The following is a 20222-nucleotide window of genomic DNA, read 5'->3' as shown; positions in this document are numbered from 1 at the left end:
GCATTTATTCCCCAGCCATTTCCCCACTTTCTCCCCTCATTCTCCCTCCCTAAACAGGCCCTCCCAGGTGACATGACAGTCTCTCACAAAACCAGTCTCTGCTGTTTGCTAACGCTGCAGCTCTCTGAGCATCACATTCACAACAGGCTCTGCAATCCTACACAGCAGGCGGCGACTACAGCAGCAAGCACAAACACACCTGAATAACACAGACAGGGTCCTGCAGGGAGCTCCAGTTTGAGTGTTTGTGTGTGCATGTGTGTGTGCGCGCATGTGTGCATGCGTGCGTGTGTGTATATTCTAGACAGCAGTGATACAGGTTGATCACTAGCCCCGTTAGGTAGCATTGACGTCTCCACCTCAGAGCTGGCACACAGGGGAGTTATTGATTAGCATTAAGCATCCATGCAGATGGCCAATAAAGAGCAGGTGAGCCAAAGAGGGCCTGGGGAGTGGAAGCAGGGGAGGTGTGTGTGTGTGTGTGCATGTGTGGCTGCAGGGGGAGGAGCAGGTAGTAAGACGGTGTAAGGTCGCCAAAAACAACAGAGATGATGAGGAAAACAGGCAAATCAGTGCCTCTTAATATTGAGCGAAAAATAATGTTATGCAAAAAAGATGAGGGAGATTTTAAATTTTCTTTTGGTTGCATGTATTGTATTTGGAGCAGTAGTCTATTGTTTTGAGGGTGCCTTTGTCATTGCTGATTTATTTAATGTACAAAGGATTGGAGCAAAGACGTCGGGGAAGATGGGTGGATAAAATGCGACACAGGCTGTGAGCAGGTGTACATGGCATTAATCGTCTTGGCTTCCTAATCCACCAGGAAGCCACATTTTCCAGTACTCCTGATGCTGCTGCTCCGCGCTTTAATATGGTGCAGGTTCCTGCATGCTTGTCAGGTATTGTGCATCAGTTCACAACTTCCCTGTCACATTTATCACTTGGGATATATTGCAGGCTCCTTTGTAATTCACTGATGATCCTCAGGGTAAATACACATTATTCTACAGTATTGAATATTCTTTGAGTAGAAGATTTAGTGTGCATTGAATACCAAACTATTTAAAGTTAGTTGATGCGACTAATACATTTTTTTGAAGGCTTCTAAGTAAGAAAACAAAATTCCCCAATGAAACGCAAATGCCACCTTTAACGTCATATTTATTGTTATTTAGTTACTCAATAAAACATATACAGATATATACAATATGCAGGAAAACAGACGACTGCACTTTACATATTATTAAAAAAAGAAAACAAAAAAAAGAAAAAACAGTTCGTAAATTGCCGTCACAGTCCTCCATCTATTGTTTCAGAAATTCAAATTCAACAGAAGCTTTATTTAAAGATTACAAGATTGCCTAACACACAGCAAATTTCTCTTATTATACATGTGCAATACCAATAGTCTTTTTTTTAATCAATTCCCTTATTAAACAATCCCTTGACCTCCTTTTCCAGTTCCCATTGGCTGAATCGTATGCAAGCGGCTGAGCTCATGAGGTCGACAGCAGAGGCGAGAAGAGAACGAGGGAAAGTTATTTTTGCCAAAATAAAGAATAGAGGACTACAAATCATAAATGATTAAGAGCAGCAAATGGTAAATGTTAACATTTTCTTTGACAAGGAGGGAAAAAGTTGTGTTTAAAAAAAATTGAGTTACATTCATGCAAAATCACCCCTCTTCCCATCTTCCACTAGCTCTGCCGCTTCTTATGAAACAGTCGGCCTCATTTGAGTGTGGGGAGGAAAAATCTCCATTTCTGTGTATATTAGGAGACTGTAAATTTAGGGGGTCAATTGGGGGGCAGCAAACAGTACAGCTTAAAATGTACACGTTAGAGCTGAGGTGAGAGCAGGCAGGCTGTAATGAGCAACAGAGTAAAAGTCATGGTCGCATCACAAGACTCAACACTGGTATACAATCAAAGCCAATGACAACTGAATATCTTTTCTTCTTCTGCGTCTTCTGGTTTTGTATTCTCCTCCTTTGACATTTCTTTATTTTTCTTCAAAAAAGAAAATAAAAAAAAAAAATATTGATTTGAGGTTTTCCAGATGTGGGCGTTGTTGAATCGAGCCCGCGCTGTATTGTCCAGCAGTGTGTGAGAGAGCGTCCTAAAGTGTGACTGCATGTATCAGAAAAAAACATGGTATTTGCATGTGTGTGTGTGTGTGTGTGTGTGTGTGTGTGTGTGTGTGCACATGTTTATGTGTGTGAGTGTCTGTGGTCATGTTTGCATTTATGAGTCTAAATGTTTTTCTGTCCCTGAACAGGCAGGAGCTGCTCGCAGTTGCCTCATCAACACGTAATCTTCATCCTCATCACCATTATTTGTCTCTGAAGCTTTTCTTAATCTTCTCTCCTTCTTCCTGCTGGGCGCTCAAGTCAGTGCCGCCACGAATGTCCCAAATCGGTTAGAGATATCAGAGTGGAGAGAACGCCAGGACGAGACAGGCCCCCCTCGGCCCTTACTGTCCCCCAGCTCGTCTGTGCAGTGGACGGACAGGCACTGCAGGTGGTTCCCTCCGTTGCTCCCTCCTCCCCCTCCTCCTCCACCGACTCCTGGGGCCCCAGCTCCAGCCTTACCCTGGGACAGCTCTGATTCTGCAGACAAGCACAGAGAGGAAAAGGTTAATTAAGACAAAAAATGAAAAACAACTTCAAGCAACTGGCATTCTCTGATACAGATGAAGCATTTAAAATACACACTTTTAATTAAACCAGTGTCATTTTCACTTCCCACTCTAAATCTGCACTGTGAAATTAATTCAACACTATTACACCCCCCCCCCCCATCAATACCAAAAGGAGGCTGTAAGCAAAGCTTCCTCTGCTCACACTCCACCTCCTCATGCCTCATATACACAAGTGAAAACACACACAAATATACACGCATTCATGCTCCCAGTCAGGCGTGCAAATGTGGAGCGCTCCTGTCTAACCTCCGGTCAGAGGGTCAAAGGGCACAGAGAATACTGGCCTTTAACCCTGCTTGACCCAATTTAGTGTTATAATGACTGTGCCACAGTATCGACCCTGTGTCAGCAAGGTATGGAGCCTCATATTAAATGGTTGCACCGAGATTCCAGAAAAATCCATACACAGGTTGATTGTAAGTCATAGACATTTTTTTTTTAAATCAGCTGTGCCAGAGAGTTAATGCTGACGTCTGAGATGCATGCTTCACATATGGAGAAAAATCACTTTGTGCTTTGTGTAACGGAGAAATTAGTCAAGGGGAAGATTGACGAGGACGGGAAGTGCTTGGCTAAACTATACATAAAAAGCGCAGCGTCACACTTCATCTGGCAAGAGACAGGCTGCAGCACACTGAGGGAGGAGAGGGTAGAAATGAAGTAAAGTTTTAAAGACAACAAGAGAAACACAGCAACTAGGAGAGAGGTAATGGTGCAGCTATGTGTGATGACACCAGTGTTGCATCGTGTGCTTTGGGTTTTGCCTCCAAGGAAGCCCAAAGCACAGAATAAGTGTGTGCGATGTTAGGGCTCCTTTGCTAAAATCAGTCCGGTTATTCACCCACTTCCTCGCTGCACAAAATACACCTTACTCCATGTGGATGGTAAGCAGATCAGTGTGCTGCACAAAGACACAGAGCTTTAAGGTGCAGGATGTCTGAGTGTAGAGACAGGCAGAAAACAGCTCTGACAAGCTGAGTTACATGTGTCAGAGAAGGGAGAGGCTGTGATAGACGACACAGTCTGGGCACAGAGGCTGCGGATCACAACACTCCAGTCAGTCTGCTGATCACCTGAGAGACAAGAGCAGCGCAGACCTCACCGCAGAATCATCCGTGTTTCCCCCCTTTTTAGCTCATCTTTCTCTGCTACTTAAACAGTTTTGTTTTGCTTACTGTTTTCATCCCTCTCCCTCTCTGCTTTCACAAACCCGGAGGCAGCGGTGACACAGTGCTAACAAAACACAGCCAGGGAAGAGAAGGCCATCCCAGGCTAGGCAGCGAGGACAACCAAGAGAGGCAGGGTGGGCAGACACGCAGGCAGTGAGGCAGGCTTGCCCCCCAGCCTGTCTGGGCTGCGACCACTGGAATGGAAAAGTGGGGGGATTTGGTAAAAGGTCAGGCAGCCAAGCCTCCCGTTGTGCCCTGTTTCGTTTGTCTCTCTGACTGCCGGCCTCTGCAAATTTCTCTCTTTCTATCTCCATCTCCCTCCCAAGGACTGGAAACATGGGGGGGGGGGGGTTGAGGATTTAGAGCAGTGTTGGTGGTGGCAGTGACAAGATCTAACATTCGCCAGAGGGTCCAGTCATATACCTCAGCATGGCGGATCCCCACCCCCTGCCAGTATCAACCCCTCCTCGCCTCACCCCCCACCTCCACCCACTCACACTCCCCTCTCCCCAGCGCTGTGCCCTCCAGCACCCGCCAGCAGCTCATGCTAGCTGGGCACAGCAGGGTCCGCTCCGGCCTGAATAGGCAGCCAAGCGTTCCCCTGGCTCACTGCTGACACACAGCAAACTGACAACACGCACGGCCGAAAACACACAACACGCCAACCACTGCCGCCGCTGCCATACCCACACCAGCCCTCAGCTGCTGCTCCACATGCACACACACGACCCGCATACATATGGACACAGACACACACACACACAGCTAAACACGTCACTCAACTTTAACGCAAGGACAAGAGAAAAATACACACAGATCAAATTACAAACATGATCACTTTCTTTTCCTGTGCACACACTCACAAATGTGTCGCGTGTGTAATCCCAGGATTCATGCTCAGGTGTGAGCTCCAGCAAAAACAGGATTTTTTGGCATATATTTCTAAACATTATTTAAGAAATTCCCTCAAAAGCAAAAAAATATATTTGTGAAATGTTAATTTTTCTATCATCTCAGGATCATCAAGTTTGAAAGTCTGAAAAGACTGATTTCTATCTGTTACAATACACGATTCAATCAACAGCATATGCAAAATCCACCACTTGTAAAATAAACCACACACTTGACCACCACAGGATTAAAATATCACCCCAGCATTACAGGGTAGCCAAAAGGGATTCGAGGGATGTGATTTTTACGTAGAAAAAAAACAAGACACTACCCTTAAATTGTAAGCATTATCCATGGCGGCGCATTCCTTTAAAAGTGGAAACGGCAGTGTGAAATTCTATATCACACAAGTCTAATTCCCAAATCACCATGACATTTTGCAAGCAAGGAACATATGTATATATATATATAAGATAAGATATTATATATATATATATATATATATATAGTATATCTTTGTTGTTATGGCTGCTCATTGACTTACATAGAATTCATATCCGTGGTAATATCTCAATAATAGCCTATTCATCTGAGGGGAACAAGTGCTTAGCATCAACAAGCGAGGGGGAAAATACCTAATAAAAAAGGAACGGTAACAGCACGAGCAGCTGCGCTGAGCCACAAATACACCTAAATATCCTTAACCACATTACAGCCAGGAAAGATTACCACTGTGATGTGTTAAGTAAATACTGAATTTAATGCGATGCACTTATATCACTATATCTCTCGCCACAAGTGCACTACTTTGTTATTTAGTGCCTGGTGATGATGCTCTCACACACACAAACACACACACACACACACACACACACACACACACACACACACACACACACACACACAAACACACACACACACACACACACACACACACACACACACACACACACACACACACACACACAGCAGTGGGTTTTTGGAGCCGTCTCACAGACACAGCCAGAGACGATTTACAGAGATGAGCAGAGCTTCGAATGCCATGAAGGCTGGGAGCACAGCACGCAGCTCTGGTTGTCGGGATGACACCAATGTGTCTGGGAGCTGACGGCCTGACACGGGTTTACATGTCATATCACACACACTCAACACACTCGCAGCAACGCAGGGAGGTAAACAACGGCTGCTTGGAGACCGTGTTTTCTAGCAATTTAATAATAAGTGTTACAGTGCGCAATTATTTTTTCAATTAATCCAAAAAAAAAAAAAACAACAACACAGTTATTAAAAATAATGACAGTAAGCGTTTGAAGCTGACACAGTTATTATGACTGTTTGTAAAAAAGTATGTAGGGCAAAAGGAAACTGAATGAAATGTATTTCTTTAGCAGAAGAAGAAAAGCTCCTGTTTGGTGCGAGTTCCTCAGAGCCGTCACATTGATTTCCCAGGCCCCAGAATCCCATGCGGCAGGCCTCTGCCCTTTCCATCCCAAGCTCTATACTTCCATGACGACACTTCACCTTTAACCCCGTGCTCCCGAGGGCGTGACCCCGTCCTCACTGCACACAAACCAGCCCATCAGAATGCCGGGCTCGCTGACAAAAACACCCAAAGGCCTCCGCTCCTATGACAGTGTGTGACATCAGGTCAGATTCCTTTAGCATAACAACTACCACTATGGCCTGGTGAGAGGATTCTGTCTTTGTCAGCACAAAACACCCATCACAATCGGAAAAAAATCGGGTTTAAAAAAAAAAGAAAAAAAAGGGGGACGAGAAAAGGTCTTCTTCGCTGGAAATATAACAACTTAAGGTCCTCCTATTTTCTCATCACTTTCTCAGAAGTGACAGGACATGCAGGTCGCTGCTGAATCATTAAAGAAAATCAAATAATTTCCCTCAAGTTTGGTCATAAGGGAAGTCTTAAAGATGATATGGGGGCTAACAGAGGCATTGTCCCAGGTATCCCCTGCCCCAGGGTGGGGGTAGGGGGCATATGAGGCTCCCTGCAGCCCCCATCCAACTGACGTAGTGTGACCTTTCCTTCAAAGCAGGGAGGATATCTAGAGCGAGGGGGCGCATTTCTCACACAGGGGTTATTTTGGTTTGAATTTCCTCTGTGTTCTCTGGCCTGCAACATAAAAGAAAAAAATCTTGTCCAGGCAGGCATTGCCCCCAGCATTCGTTACCTTCTCTCCAGCAACACACCCATCCCCATCCCCTCCTCAAACTCATACCAACACACACACACACACACACACACACACACACACGTGCACACACGTGCACACCTCCCCCTCTGGCCACAAGAAGTGCTTAGGAAACCAGACACAAATCAGAACATGGGAAGTGATTTAGTGCCTCCTTCATAACTCAGAGCCATGTCCAGGACCTGTCCAGCATGTCATCCAAGTCGGTGACATATTGATCTACTTCGCCGTCTCTATTTTGTTTCAGCGCGGAGCTGCAACACTTTGTTTTCTGTGTTTTCACCCTTTTTGGAAAAGGTCAAGCACAAATGAAAACAGTGGCAGTTTTGAGGTTCAAAGCACCTGCATGACAATGACGTTTAATTTGAATAAAAATAATAATAGGGGTAATTATGAATTCTGTTTCAGGAAATGCAAAAAAAAAAAAGAAAAAGTGTAAACAGATTGTTTTATTTTATGTAATTAAATAGATCCGATTTAAAAAATTATATTCTCTATTTTTCTTTTGCTGCTGTGTGTCAACTAGTTACATTACTTTAAATACATATACACATACACAGATAAATATGTTCTTTCATGCAGACGAGAATGAACAATAGTCATGGAGCATGAAACTGATGGAAAAAAATGTTTTAAATTAAATTATTTTCTCTTCCATGAATGCAAATGGTAGCTATTACCCAGCCACTCGCCTCCTGAGCGAAACTACAGATGTTCTCTGAAGAAAAAAAAAAAAAATCTATCTCTCTTACTTTCTCTTTCACTCCATCAGTCTCCACTTCCGACACCCAGGAGAATCAGCTCCAGTGTCATAACCCATTTGTCAATTGCTCAATACAAATTAAAGGTGCCTGACGACTACCTGTATGGTTAATAACATAACTGCTGCTGGCAGCGTGACAACATCTGCACCTCTGCAAACCTGAAAAACACACACCTTCAAAAAAGCTGTACTTATATCCTGGGCAACATATGATCCCCCTTCAGGAGCCTTTTTTTTCTTGTTCTGGCATACATTCAACAAGACAGTGGACATTTGGAGGCATGTCACATACATCTACGATCGAAGGTTTTAAAGTGCTCGTTCTGCGCATCTCCCAGATAAACTCAGCTTTCCATTCCCTGCTGCATCCGGGGAGAATATTTGCCACATGCTGAGACAAGTTTTATTTTATTCTAACACCCTTCCCCAGGGAAAACAAAACACCCGATGAGCTGCTATTTTGAAGAGTTGAAAATCCAGCAAGGCCTGACACCTTTGTTCATCTTTTTCTCTCTTCATCAGTCACAAGCACGCTTCTTTAATAGGCTTCCTTTGACTGTCACTACTGCTCAGTGTCTTGCAAAAGCCCAAGAACATACAGCATACACGCACGCACGCGCACTCACACACACACACACACACACACTCACGCATGTTGCATGTAAACAAACACGGATGCACACGCACATATACAAACACTGGCTTAAATTCCAAATGCCTTAAATGCATGATAGACGCTTTTCAGTCCTGCACTATTTACAAGTTAAGTAAATACTCTTAAATATTTTCAACACATTAGAATTAAGTGAGCATGTGCCACCGAGTGAGACACCTGAGATCGGGGAGAGGGGTGGTGGTGGGGGGGAGGGGGGGCTGGAGCCGTGAGCCTGACACTGAGTCTAAATAAATCAAACTTTATGTCTACACCTGACAAATTCACACTATCAAGTTGCAGTGTCTACAAACCTGCCCTTCGTCACACACACGTTCATACCAGCGCGCGCGCGGGCGTGCACACACACACACACACACACACACACACACACACACACACACACACACACACATACAGATGCATGCAATCACAGACATAAAGCGAGAACAGGGAAATGTTTTCTTTGTCCATGCATCGGGGATGATTTTGTTCAGGAGGATGTTAGTTTACAAGACGTTGCTTCGTCATCATAATCATGTCTTTATGTTGCTGAAATCAGCAGTTGTATACATGAACGAGCTGCTCTTTGTGGCCCCCACGAACCCGTCAATAACCAACTTACAGGAGTTGCCTGAGGATGAATTATGACTTTTGGACACAATATTACAGAGGCTAATTGCTATGATTATCATAATGATTATAATTACTATAATACAGGAGTGTATGAGGGGCTTGGTGGAAGTGTGTTGTTGAAAAAAAAAAAGTCAATATGAAACACCTTGTAATGACAGGTAAAGAACACAGACTGCCCCGAGCTGTTTTTTCCACATTCAAGCATGTGCCAATCACTTTCTCCTGTTTTTAGAAAAAGGAAATAGAAATTACTGGTGTGATTTGTGGGCTTGTTGTCGTACTGAAATGTCAAAGGCAGCTAGTCTCACAGGATTGTTCTCCATGGTGGAATATCAATACAGCTCTTTCAGTGGATTTAAGTGCTTTCTAGTAGGTGTGATAAGATGCAAGTTCCCTCTTTTCAAACCTGTCAAAGTCAGAGCCAAAGAGATTTGATCATGATTAGAGCTGTTTATGGGCTGATTATTGAGAGGGAAGAGTGAAACTATTCCACAGGGTCAACTGAGAAGACGTTTTAACTGTGCTGATAAAAAAAAAATTTAAAAAGTGTGTGTGGCAAAAAGTAAAAATAACTGAATCACTTCCTACGCCCGCTGCTTGCCTGTTATCAAGACTGTGCATAAGTTTCCAAATGAACGGTCGGCTTCTGGCTGAGATATACAGAAGAGAAGGGAAGAGGAAGAGCGTAAAATATGTTCTTTTTAAATAAAAGAGGAAATAATATTAACTGACACCGTACAAGGAAAGTGTACACTTCTACTCCTGATGCCGTGTTGCACACAGGGCTCTGCAGGCCGTGAGCTTACAGCGGCAGGTATAGCTGTGAAAAACTTGTGCTGTCATAGACAGAGAAGGCCAAGAATATGGGGTCCAAAGGGGGCCATTAATGCAGCACGCATCACTTTAAATAGGCATGCAGGGAGCACAGAGAGGGTGAGCTGGGATGCACTGGGTGAACAGACTTCAGCTCCGAGAGCACTTTTTTTTTCTGTTATAGGCTACTTGCCTGCACACTCAAACATTCAAAGGAAGCTGGCTGAAGAATGATGTGGAATTTCTTATTCGGATTGTGGCGAGATGTGTTTTTTCTCCTGTAGTCTCTCTTTCTCACACAACACAACTGGCAACAAAATGATCTGGGGTCCCTCTGAAGTTTTACACAACTTTGAGCACTTAAAGTGAAACTGCACTGAGCGATGGAAACATTCACCTCATTCGACCACAGTGACCCTTGACCTTCAGCTTCAATCATCTGAAACAAACTCCACTGCATCACTAAAATACACACACCACCGTAATTCACCTGTTTAAACTCCCAAGCAGTTAAAGTTAACTTCCTATCCAGCACCAAATGAAACAAAAAAAGAAGAAGAAAAACACATCGTGCATGAGTTCTCAGGGCAAAATCTAAACTCTCACCAGAAACAGATAATCTTATATTTTTGGTCATACTAAAACTGATGACTGAATTCTCAAATTGTGTAAAAATTTTAATGTGAAAGCACTCAAACTTCTTATAATTATAATAAATTTGATCAAAATGCATTTTCAATTGTGGTTTCATTTTTAATAAAGTATTCCAAATATTTTTTGTGTGTGTGAATCAATATAATAATTACTGTTTATCATTATTGAACTTAGCCTGTAAGAAAACTTATTGTTCAAGAATGGAAATAATCCATGCATAATTCAACACTCCTGAGAGAGCAAAATATAGACTTATATACGTAAATTAAATTCTGATAACAGAAAGGAGTTTTTGAGAGTGAAGAGGTAGAAAACGATTCCACCTGGAAGAAAAAAATCCTAACATATCTTCTACTTTGTTAGACAAATCTCCAACTTATGTAAGCGTTCAGAACATTTCTACTGCAAAAAATATCTCCACTGGTTACATAATCTTGTGCTGATGATTAAAATGTTATTTAAACTTAATTTAAGTGGGAAAAAAACATCCCCATCGTCACTAGAATTACATAAATTAAATTGGTCCTAATAAAAATGATCATCTTTTAAGAATTTTCCTGACCAAGTTACATTTCGTTAAAGCTAATGGCCTAATAAAGTGGCCTGATTTATTTCAAATTAGTGTCAGTGACATTATCTCCCCAGTGGCAGAATTTTGTTCACAAGACTGAGGACTAGAGTGGTAGAGGTGGATATTTTTTGCAGTGTGAAAAGCCTGTGGGATGCTGGCTCTTATGGAACTACACTGTGGGCTATGACTTATCTTAAATTATTATGTTATTTTGCTCCCTTCTGTGTAGCCTAAGCATCCGATTCAATCTCGAAACCCCCCCCCACTCCCAAATACACCTCCACCCTTTTTTTCATCTTTGCTGTCTGAAGCACTCAAATGAGAAACTGTCAGGAGCCGTGATTTGTGCTAACTAGCTATCGATCGCTCCAGAGCTGCATGCCTCGTGTCCAAGCAGGGAGGGCTGAAAGAGGAGAGGAGTGGAGAGGGGAGAGAAGGAGAGGAGAGAAGAGGAGAGAGAAGGAGACAGGAAGAGACAGGAGATAGAAGAAGAGAGGAGGGGGAGAGGAAATGAGAGCAGGTATTAAACTATTCTGCTTTTAAATACCTACTGATTTTTATGAATTTGTAATTTTAAATGTGCCATCAGCCCCAGAGAAATTAAGACGGCGAGCGCAACAGGGTGACTGTGGCTGACTGCCTATTAGTGTTGGGTTTCCAACTCAAAGGAAAACTCATTAATCAATATCAAAAATGATGATGTTACTTATCATCTCCTGGCATCAGTGAGCTTTTTTTTTGCTTTCATTTTTTTTACACCGCGATGCTCTGCTTTCATTTTGTTTTCTGTTGTTGTTTTTTATATAAATTAGTAGAACTCAATTACTTCTTTTGTAATTGATCATGGGAAGAAATCATGGGAACAAAAAAGCTACAGTGTTCAGTGATTTTGTCATTTGCCCCCTAGTTTAGCTGAGAGGACCAGTAGAGACCAATTATGATGAAAACAAATAAATGGATGAAGTGAAATGTACTAGTTTTGATTATTGTGGCTCAAATTAAAAACGTACACTGCTCGTTATTTTTCTGCTGATTTATAATTGGGCTGACCCGTGATATTAGCCTGCTTCAACAGTGGAAATAGTTGCAGCGCTCTTTCAAAGTAATGGCATTAGTGTTAGCACCCGACACCCTGTGCTCAGTCTCATATAAACAATGCGCCTGGACTCCAGACTCCGCGCGGTGCGCGCCCCCGCCCCTCTCTGCACCCGCGCTCATCAGAACAAAGAGGCGCTCGAGACGCGCTCGGCGCTTTCCGCAGTTATATACATACACATTGTTATATATCCATACATCCACATGCCTTTCGATAGCTTTATCCTGAAAGTGGGCAATTCTACCAGATTTTTCATGTATCAACATCAACCGTATCTACTTTGGTTTGAAATTATGTATATAAAAAGAGCGTGAGAGAGAGAGAAAAAAGAAAAGACACGAAAACTAAAAACCAAAATGGATAAATAAAATAAAAATATAACCTATAGGAAAATATGCAACTTGTCTAATTCTTGCAATTGTATTGTATAATACTGCATTCAATTTGTATTATAACACAATTACAGCACATAAAATAATAATAAAAAGGCCATTTATAATAAAATAATAATAAAGGAAATTTGTAATAATAACGTAATATTAATATTAATTACAATAACAACGTCTATAATCCATTTTACAATAATTATAGTTATTGTTCATGTAAGTATTACAGGAAGAAGAATTAGAATACGAAACTAATCCGCAGCAATGTAACAGTAAAATGATTCATCTGCATTTTAATTTAAAGCCACCATAAAAACATTAAGATAAATCTCTTTATAACCATAAACCTACACCTGCAGATTGTTACGTCTCCGTCTAGTTGAAAAACTGTCACCGTGTCTTTAGGCCAAAATTTTACATTTTCCTTATAAAAATAACCAACTTATTGTAATCCTACATTTACTCCAATTATTTTACAATAATCAAGGTATGTAAAAAATAACACATCGTTTAAAAGTGACAAAATATACAATAATAAATAATTACAAACTTCTTAATAATTATCAAACTACAATTTTAAACCAGGCACTTAAAAATATGCGATTAAACGCTTTGTAAATTAACTATTTCACACGGACGGTAAAATACAAAGTGGATAGCTGTATTCATTTCATCACAATATCTAATCCTTGAAATCCTGTCCTGCCAATCTAAAATCAATCCACTTTCACCAGCTCGGTATTATCCCATGGTAATAACAAAAACAAACACGTAACAAGGCGAGGGAAACCCCGCTGCGCAAACGCATATCCTCAAAAAGCTATTAATCTTCTCAATGTAGTTGTTCACCCTGAAAAAACGAGATAAAGACTCGCAGGAAATGTTTACTTTACTTGAGCTGCTCTTTTGAAGTGCCTCGACAACGAAGAAACGTATAAAAAACACATAGTCGAAAAGGTACTAGGTTTACTTTGTTCAGTCAGGTGGCATTTAAAAGTGCTCCACTCTGAATATGTATATATATATATATATATATATATATATATATATATATATGCCATACGTGTTTCATATACGGATCCAATTTAACAGCAAAAATAACGCGGAAATCGTTTTTTCGTTGTAAAAACTTGAAAGGCGACATGATTAAATTTATTATCTTCCTATAGACTAAACCTATAAATTCAAAGACACCAGTTAAACAGAGACGCCTGCTTTCTGGCCGCACAGTATAGACAAAAGGTCTACTATTATATATGTATTTTACCTAGTATATATGTGATGTTACACTTCATTTCAGATCAAATAAGTGACATTTTAAGGAAGAACATATACTAATTTCAGGAGCAAAATGCTTCAGTTAATGCAGTCTGTTTTGCATGTGTGAGAGTGAGAGAAAGAGAGTAAAAAGTGTGTAAAATCTATCCAAAGGAATAAACAGTTTCATTTACCTTCTTTGCTGTTGTTTTGGCTCTTATTTTTTTCCCATGGTCCCATGGCCTTGTCATCCTCTGACCCGTCCATCATGGCCTTGTCACTGGGCACGTACCAGGTGGCGTGCTGCTCTGCCATGAGGGTGTCAAGGTCAATAGTGCCCATTGAGCCCTTCCCAGCATCCGGGCTGCAGCTTGCCAGCTCATTGTCTCCGTTCTGTGAGGGACAGTCGCCATTCTTTTTGCCATTTTTCATGGCCAGGGGCTGGTCCTCTGAGATACTGAATTGCTGCCGCTGTAGCTGGATCTGGGCCTGCAGAATCTCCAGAGGATGAATTTCTTCCTGGCCAGAGGTGCTGGATGGGGTGCGTACCTGTTCCACCCCAGGAGTGCCCGGATGGCTCACCCCACTGGCCCCTGTGCCCCCACCAGCATTCAGTCCATAGCTGTCTGGTGTCGAGGTAGTATGATTGTTAATGCCCATGCCAAGGGGCTTCTGTCCATTTACCAACCCGTGGTCACTCCGCTGCATTTTGGGTGAGCCGGTGATCATAGGGCTGCGATTAGGCTTGGTGGCCGAGGCCCCTCCTGCATCTGAGCTGGAGGACACCTCATCCTCGTTGCCGTAGTGGGTGCTGACATCGTCAGGAAAGTCCACTCGTGGCGAGCTACTGTCAGACTTAGCGACACTCTGAATGCCACTGTCCAAAGAAGACATCAAATCGGCCTGGTCCCCCAACATTAAATCGGCTCCTTTTCCCCAAGAAGGTGATTGGAGGTGTTTGTCATGGGGCGTTCCCCCACCCCTCTCCCCAACGCCAGCAGAGGGGGTCTGCTGGCCTGGACTTACAACAGGGTTACCATTGTCAGGGGAAAAAAAAATTCCAGGGCTCACATGTCCACTGTCTCTTTTTCTCCTCCCTCTCCCTCTCCCACTCCCTGTTGTTGCCTTCCCCTCACTGCACGGGGTAGCGTCCATGTTGTAATTTGGGGAGAGGGCACTGGCTTCCCCCTGCACCGTCTGGCTTTGACTTGCAGGCTTAGAGTTGCTATTCCCAGTGCCAGGCATCTGGCTGTTCTGGGAAGTGCTGCTCTGAAAATATTCAGGTCCAGCACTGCCAGTCCCATTAGATGTGCTGCTATTAATGTCCTGCTCTGTCTGACTCAGTTTTCGCTTGCCCTCATTTTGGTTCTTCTTGTTGAATGTTACGTTAAGATTGGGGGCCCCTAGGCTAGCGATCATGTTCTGGCAGGCTGTGGAAAGGGCCGCCAGGCAGCTCTGGCCGAAAACACTGTCTTTAGTGCTGGTTTTGCTGAAGTTCCCGAGGGACAGAGCTCCGAGCTTACTAACAGACGACCGCTGGCCTGGGGGAAACTCAGACTGAGGAGGGTAGCTCCCTGGTGAGGTGTTCACCCCCTGGGGAGCACTGTGGGCAGGTCCCTGACGGTTAGCCCCCCCATAGGGAAACGTTGGCTGTGCTCCCATTGGAGGTGCAGGGAAGTCAGCCGGCCGCCTCTCTGCTGGTGCGTTCGGATGCCCCGTCCCTGCTCCTGGAGACTGCATCTGTGAGAGGTTGCCCATGTTGCCGCTGAATTGTGAGTGCATGCCGGGGGAATGGAGAGCCTGTACATGCCCATCTCCTGGTATTCTCATGGGCTCCTGCATGCCCATGCCTGGCCTAAACATCATCCCAGCCCCGTTCTGCTGTAGACCCATCTCATGGGGCCCTGATTCGTTACCTGCTCCACCCATACGCCGTGACATCATTTCCCCTGGTGGGTGGGACCCTTGGAACCAGGAGTTCTCCTGAGCTACATGAGGATTTTGTCCATCGATGTTGGGCATCCTGCCACCGTTCTCCCTGTCGAAGTTGGGCTGTGGCATGCTCCCGACTGGGCCTCCGTGAGCCATCGGGCCAGGAGGCACATCGCCGTGGTGACCCAGCTGCTGCAGACTGGGCTGCCTCATCCTCTGCTGCTGGTTGCGAGAGGCCATTTGTTTGATCATCATGGCTGCATTCTGCCGCTGCTGCAGAGACTGCTGCTCAGGCCCCGGATGCTGCAGGGGACCTGGAGGGAAACCTTCACTCACAGGTGGGGTGAACTCTCCAGGCAGGCCGGGATATGCAGAGGGAGAGAGGTGGTTATCCATACCACCACACCAGCCTTCACCGCCATGTGCATTAGGAAAGTCAAATCTCGGCCTTTTTGCCATGTTCATATAAGGAGAGTCAAAGTGTTGCAGCCTCTGATTTGGGGGCTGCTGGGAGGGAGGAGGCGCTGGCTGTTGCATATTAAACATGGGGTCCCCATAGGGGTGCAGACCCCTATTTTCCAGTCTGTGAATGGGATATTCAAACTGGTTGTGTTGGCCTGGCATCATGACCCCTCCGTCCAGAATGTTAGGGTTAGAGGAGCCGGGCTCAGCCTGAGGGGGTCGGGGGAGGCCAGGGGGGCACGAATTCTGTCTGGCTATCAAACCAGCCTGTTGTTGCTGCTGCATGAGAGGATGTCTTGCACTGACCCCCGGCTCCATTCCCACGGGCACCTTCCGGCCATTTCCAAAACGCTCAAAAAACACTCCATGCTGTGGCTGCTGGGGCTGCGGCGGCGGCTGGTGTCCCTTAGAGATGCCTGGCATACCTGGTGTCCGTGGCATGCCGGGGTTCCCTGTGAAATTACCACTGGGAACTGGCCGCCCTGGCCCAAAATGGGGTAACTGAGATTCTGAATCTGATGGGGAAAATACATGTACATCAAAATGTCCAGATGGAGGCTCACTTGGGAAGTTATACTCTAATCCCTCCACAGCTCCCTGGTTGGGCATCCGGCGAGGCTCCAGTCCATGAGAATCAGATGAGGAGGACGAGGAGGAAGGGAGACCGTGGAAGGATGCTGCTCTGTTAGGCGACTGGTCCAGGGGTAGACAGGGAGCGGGGACAGCATGGCTGCCACTGGGAGGCCCGTGATGTTGAAAGTCAGGCATGTTACCAGGCCGCTGCTGCTGTTGCTGCTGGGGAAAGCCATCGCCTGCCTGCCCCTCAGCGAGAGGATCAAATCCTTCTCCAAAGCCCTGCTGTGGTCCCATGCCATTGTTGTTGTAGCCCATTAGCCTGCCACCATGCAGGCATGATGACCCTGGCTCCGGGCCTCCAAAATTCCCACTGAAATGTGGGTGAGGTTGGTGGGGGTGAGGTTGATGGCCGTGAGGATGTCCTTGATGAGGTTGCTGGTTGTTAAAAAATCCATGCATGGGTCCTTGCTGCTGCTGCTGCTGGAGTCCGCTGCCTGCATGCATGTCCGAGTGGCCCCGCGGGTGAAATCCCCCGTACTGCTCTCCATTCATGTTCATATTGAGCCCGAGCATTTGCGGCTCGCTCAGAGGGCCCATGCCGGGCTCCACGGCACCCGGCGGGCCTCCAGCGTGAAAACCTGGGCTTTTATAATGGGAGCCCATGTTCAGTCTCGGTTGGTTTATGCTTCTCTCTGACTGGCCAGGGTTTCTGCTATTTATCTGAGAACCAAACTGCTCCAGCCCAAACATACTCCCCTGCAATCAATCCCACATGACGGCCAGTTTGCCAGACATCGGCACACTGTCTGTTTTTCCGTCTGTCCCCAAAAGCAAAAAGGAAAAAAAAAAAGAGATGCGGGAAACTACTCAATGTTTGTATCACTCTGCAAATCGAGCTGCTCAATCCAATTTAATTTTTAAAACTCATCAAATAAGTTTTCATTGTTAATCAATTGTTTTTGTTTTTCAACTTCTCCAATGACGCGGATGAGAGCAGACTATGTCCAAAATACGCACGTAAACTGTGTCCCTGCTCTCCTATTTGTGCGTGCACTTGACTACTCTCCTTTTTGTCTTTGATTAAGCAAACAACTATAAAACACTGCTATTTAACTTACTGCATGAGTGACCTACCATAATCCAAAGTTTTTCTTTGCGCATATCTTCGGCACAAACATGACACAAAAACATCTCGCTAACAAACTAAAAGGAGAGCGCACAAGAATTGGAGCGATCGAGGAGGGAATATGACAATTTCTGTCAGCTAATTCATGATTCCAGTCCAATGTCAAATGTCCCGGTGCGACTTTTTGTACAAGGTCCCATACTGGAAACAAGAAAAAAAGTCCAGTTGGAGCCGTGTGGTAAAAAAAAATTACCTCTGTGGCTTTGAGGGAGGGAAAAAAAGATTTAAATAAATAGTGCCCACCGATGTCCTTCAAAATCTCGACACAGGCACGTAGCCAAAAGTCCAGCGTGCAGTAAAGTCCACAAACACGGATCTCCAACCCAGGCACCGGAGAACCGGAGCGTCCGTTTACGCCACCTGAACCCGGAGCAGCGCGGCGTGCACTACCCGCACTCCACAACCACGGAGCGGCTTGACAGCATCCTCCACCCGCTGCCACCGGTCATGCGCCTTGCAAGTGAAGCGCCTTCGCCTTAAGTCCTTTGAACGCGTTTCGCTCCTAATGTGTGCGTCCCTCCGTTCACCGAGTCTTGTCTGCTGTGGTCTGAGCGCACTTGGGATACAGATACACTCACACTCCGCTCTGCCGCTGTGTGAGATCAACGCGTCCAGAGGAGCCAGCAACAAGTTTTGCATTTCTGCAGCCGCTTCCATCCACGAGGTCTCAGCCAATCAGGACGAGCAGAGAAAGCCTCGAGGGCGGGACAAAGGCTTTTAAGGTGGTCCGTGAGATTGAGGAAGCTCCTGTGAAAATCAGATCTTAGAAATGGATTTCACTTAAAAATTCAACAAAAAAAGATAGCGTAGTATTTTCGCATAAAACCCATCTACACGTTTGAGCTGGTGTTGAAGATAATATTTTCTAAACTGAACTTTTTTGTTCATTATACCACAGAATTGTTGAGGTGAGAAAACACTCCTACAACTCTCGCCCTCAATAAAAGTGCTTCAAGTTAAATTCTGCACACTGGTGGTTTACATATTGATCTAGCCCTCTTCACCTGTAAACTAACTTTTTTTTTAACCCTTGCACCAACTCATTCAGGCACCTCACCGGACCTGCATCGTATCTATTGCAACAACATATAATGTAAACATTTCATGAAAAACAGACATAAAAGTGAGCTAAAATAACAAGCAGCACAGCCTGAAACCTGATGTTGTTTATTGGCTTTATAGCTTAGAAATGGGAATTTCACATCAGTTTGTATTCATTCAGTTGGTAATCATCAGTACTGATGTCACAAGCTGGATGCTAAATTTTGTTCTTGTGTGTGAGAAGTTCTACTGAAAATCAATATAAAACTGCATAATTACAACCTAGGCCTCTCAGAAATTAAACCTAAATATCTGAGCTAACATTGATTCTGTGATAAATAAGATTAATATTATAAACTGTGTGTCCCTCACACCTCTGAAAAAAATCAAACTCGCCAAAGTCTTCTGTGTGAATGTGTCCTAATGGGGGTGGAAAAAAATCCTCCTTAAAACACCATTTGAACGAAATCATGTGGATGATATTGGTCTGCGGTTCCGATAATCAATAGCATTCTTTAAGTATTATAGTGTGCAAAAAACAACATTTTTTTCAATGCCAAATTAGGTTAATTTACTCTATAGGTTAATTAGCTGTAGGCCTACAATAGCTGAGGTTATCTGTGTGAGGCTAAGTGGTGCAATCACCCTGAGATAAGATACTGAGTTATTGCAAATACGCTTTCTTCATGTTCATGTGACTTTGAGAAAAAAACCCAAACTCCTATTATAAGTAAGTCAGACTATATGTTGTGTGCAGCCCTAATTGTTCTATATAAAATAACCTACTTTCGGATATATTTTAATTTCACACAACAGCGTTGAGGTTTTGCATTGCTGTGTTTCAGATGTTTTATTTGTGGTTATGTAATTCAGAGTGTTGTCTGTAACACACGTGTCTTTCTCTCTCTTTCTTTGTCTTTTATTTAGTCAGTTGTGAATTTTTGGGATAGCTTAGATCTTGTGGAATTTTGGCATGACAACATTTTCCTTTGTAGAATTTAAACTACTCAACAAAAAAAAAAAAAGGTGAAATATTTCAAATGCATTCTACAATTAATCCTGATTCATCCTGTGTGTGCATGCGGGGGTAGAGAGGGGTGGTCTCTGTAAATATTTGAAATAAAGAAAACATGTGGGAATAGTGAACACAATGTACTTCCATTCACCACCATGGATTTTTCTTTTGTAAAATGAGAACACCATATTATCCCTTTCCCCGACATTGTG

At 44.0% G+C, this 20222-nt stretch overlaps 1 protein-coding gene across 1 annotated transcript; it reads right to left on the bottom strand.

Moving 5' to 3' along the window:
- Nucleotides 1-1144: 1144 nt before the first annotated feature.
- On the bottom strand, nucleotides 1145-18549 carry mn1b (meningioma 1b). The gene is made up of 2 exons (XM_042488032.1): nucleotides 13993-18549; nucleotides 1145-2608 (listed from the first exon to the last, which is right to left on the bottom strand). Exons 1-2 carry the CDS (start codon nucleotides 17516-17518, stop codon nucleotides 2385-2387), a joined length of 3750 nt encoding a protein of 1249 aa, XP_042343966.1. The 5' UTR covers nucleotides 17519-18549; the 3' UTR covers nucleotides 1145-2384.
- Between the last annotated feature and the right edge of the window lie 1673 nt (nucleotides 18550-20222).

Source organism: Plectropomus leopardus, chromosome 6, assembly GCF_008729295.1.
Source record: "Plectropomus leopardus isolate mb chromosome 6, YSFRI_Pleo_2.0, whole genome shotgun sequence".
In the NCBI taxonomy this organism is placed as follows: domain Eukaryota; kingdom Metazoa; phylum Chordata; class Actinopteri; order Perciformes; family Serranidae; genus Plectropomus; species Plectropomus leopardus.
The sequence above is the reverse complement of the archived record's forward strand: the minus strand, read 5'-3'. Positions and strand labels throughout refer to the sequence as shown.

What these genes read in the sequence shown, in the direction of transcription:
- mn1b (XM_042488032.1), bottom strand. Translation starts at nt 17,518, where the DNA reads ATGTTTGGGCTGGAGCAGTTTGGTTCTCAGATAAATAGCAGAAACCCT. An exon ending in CCAAAACAACAGCAAAGAAG is followed by an intron (nt 2,609 to 13,992) that starts GTAAATGAAACT and finishes GCTTGTCTGCAG; the next exon opens with AATCAGAGCTGTCCCAGGGT.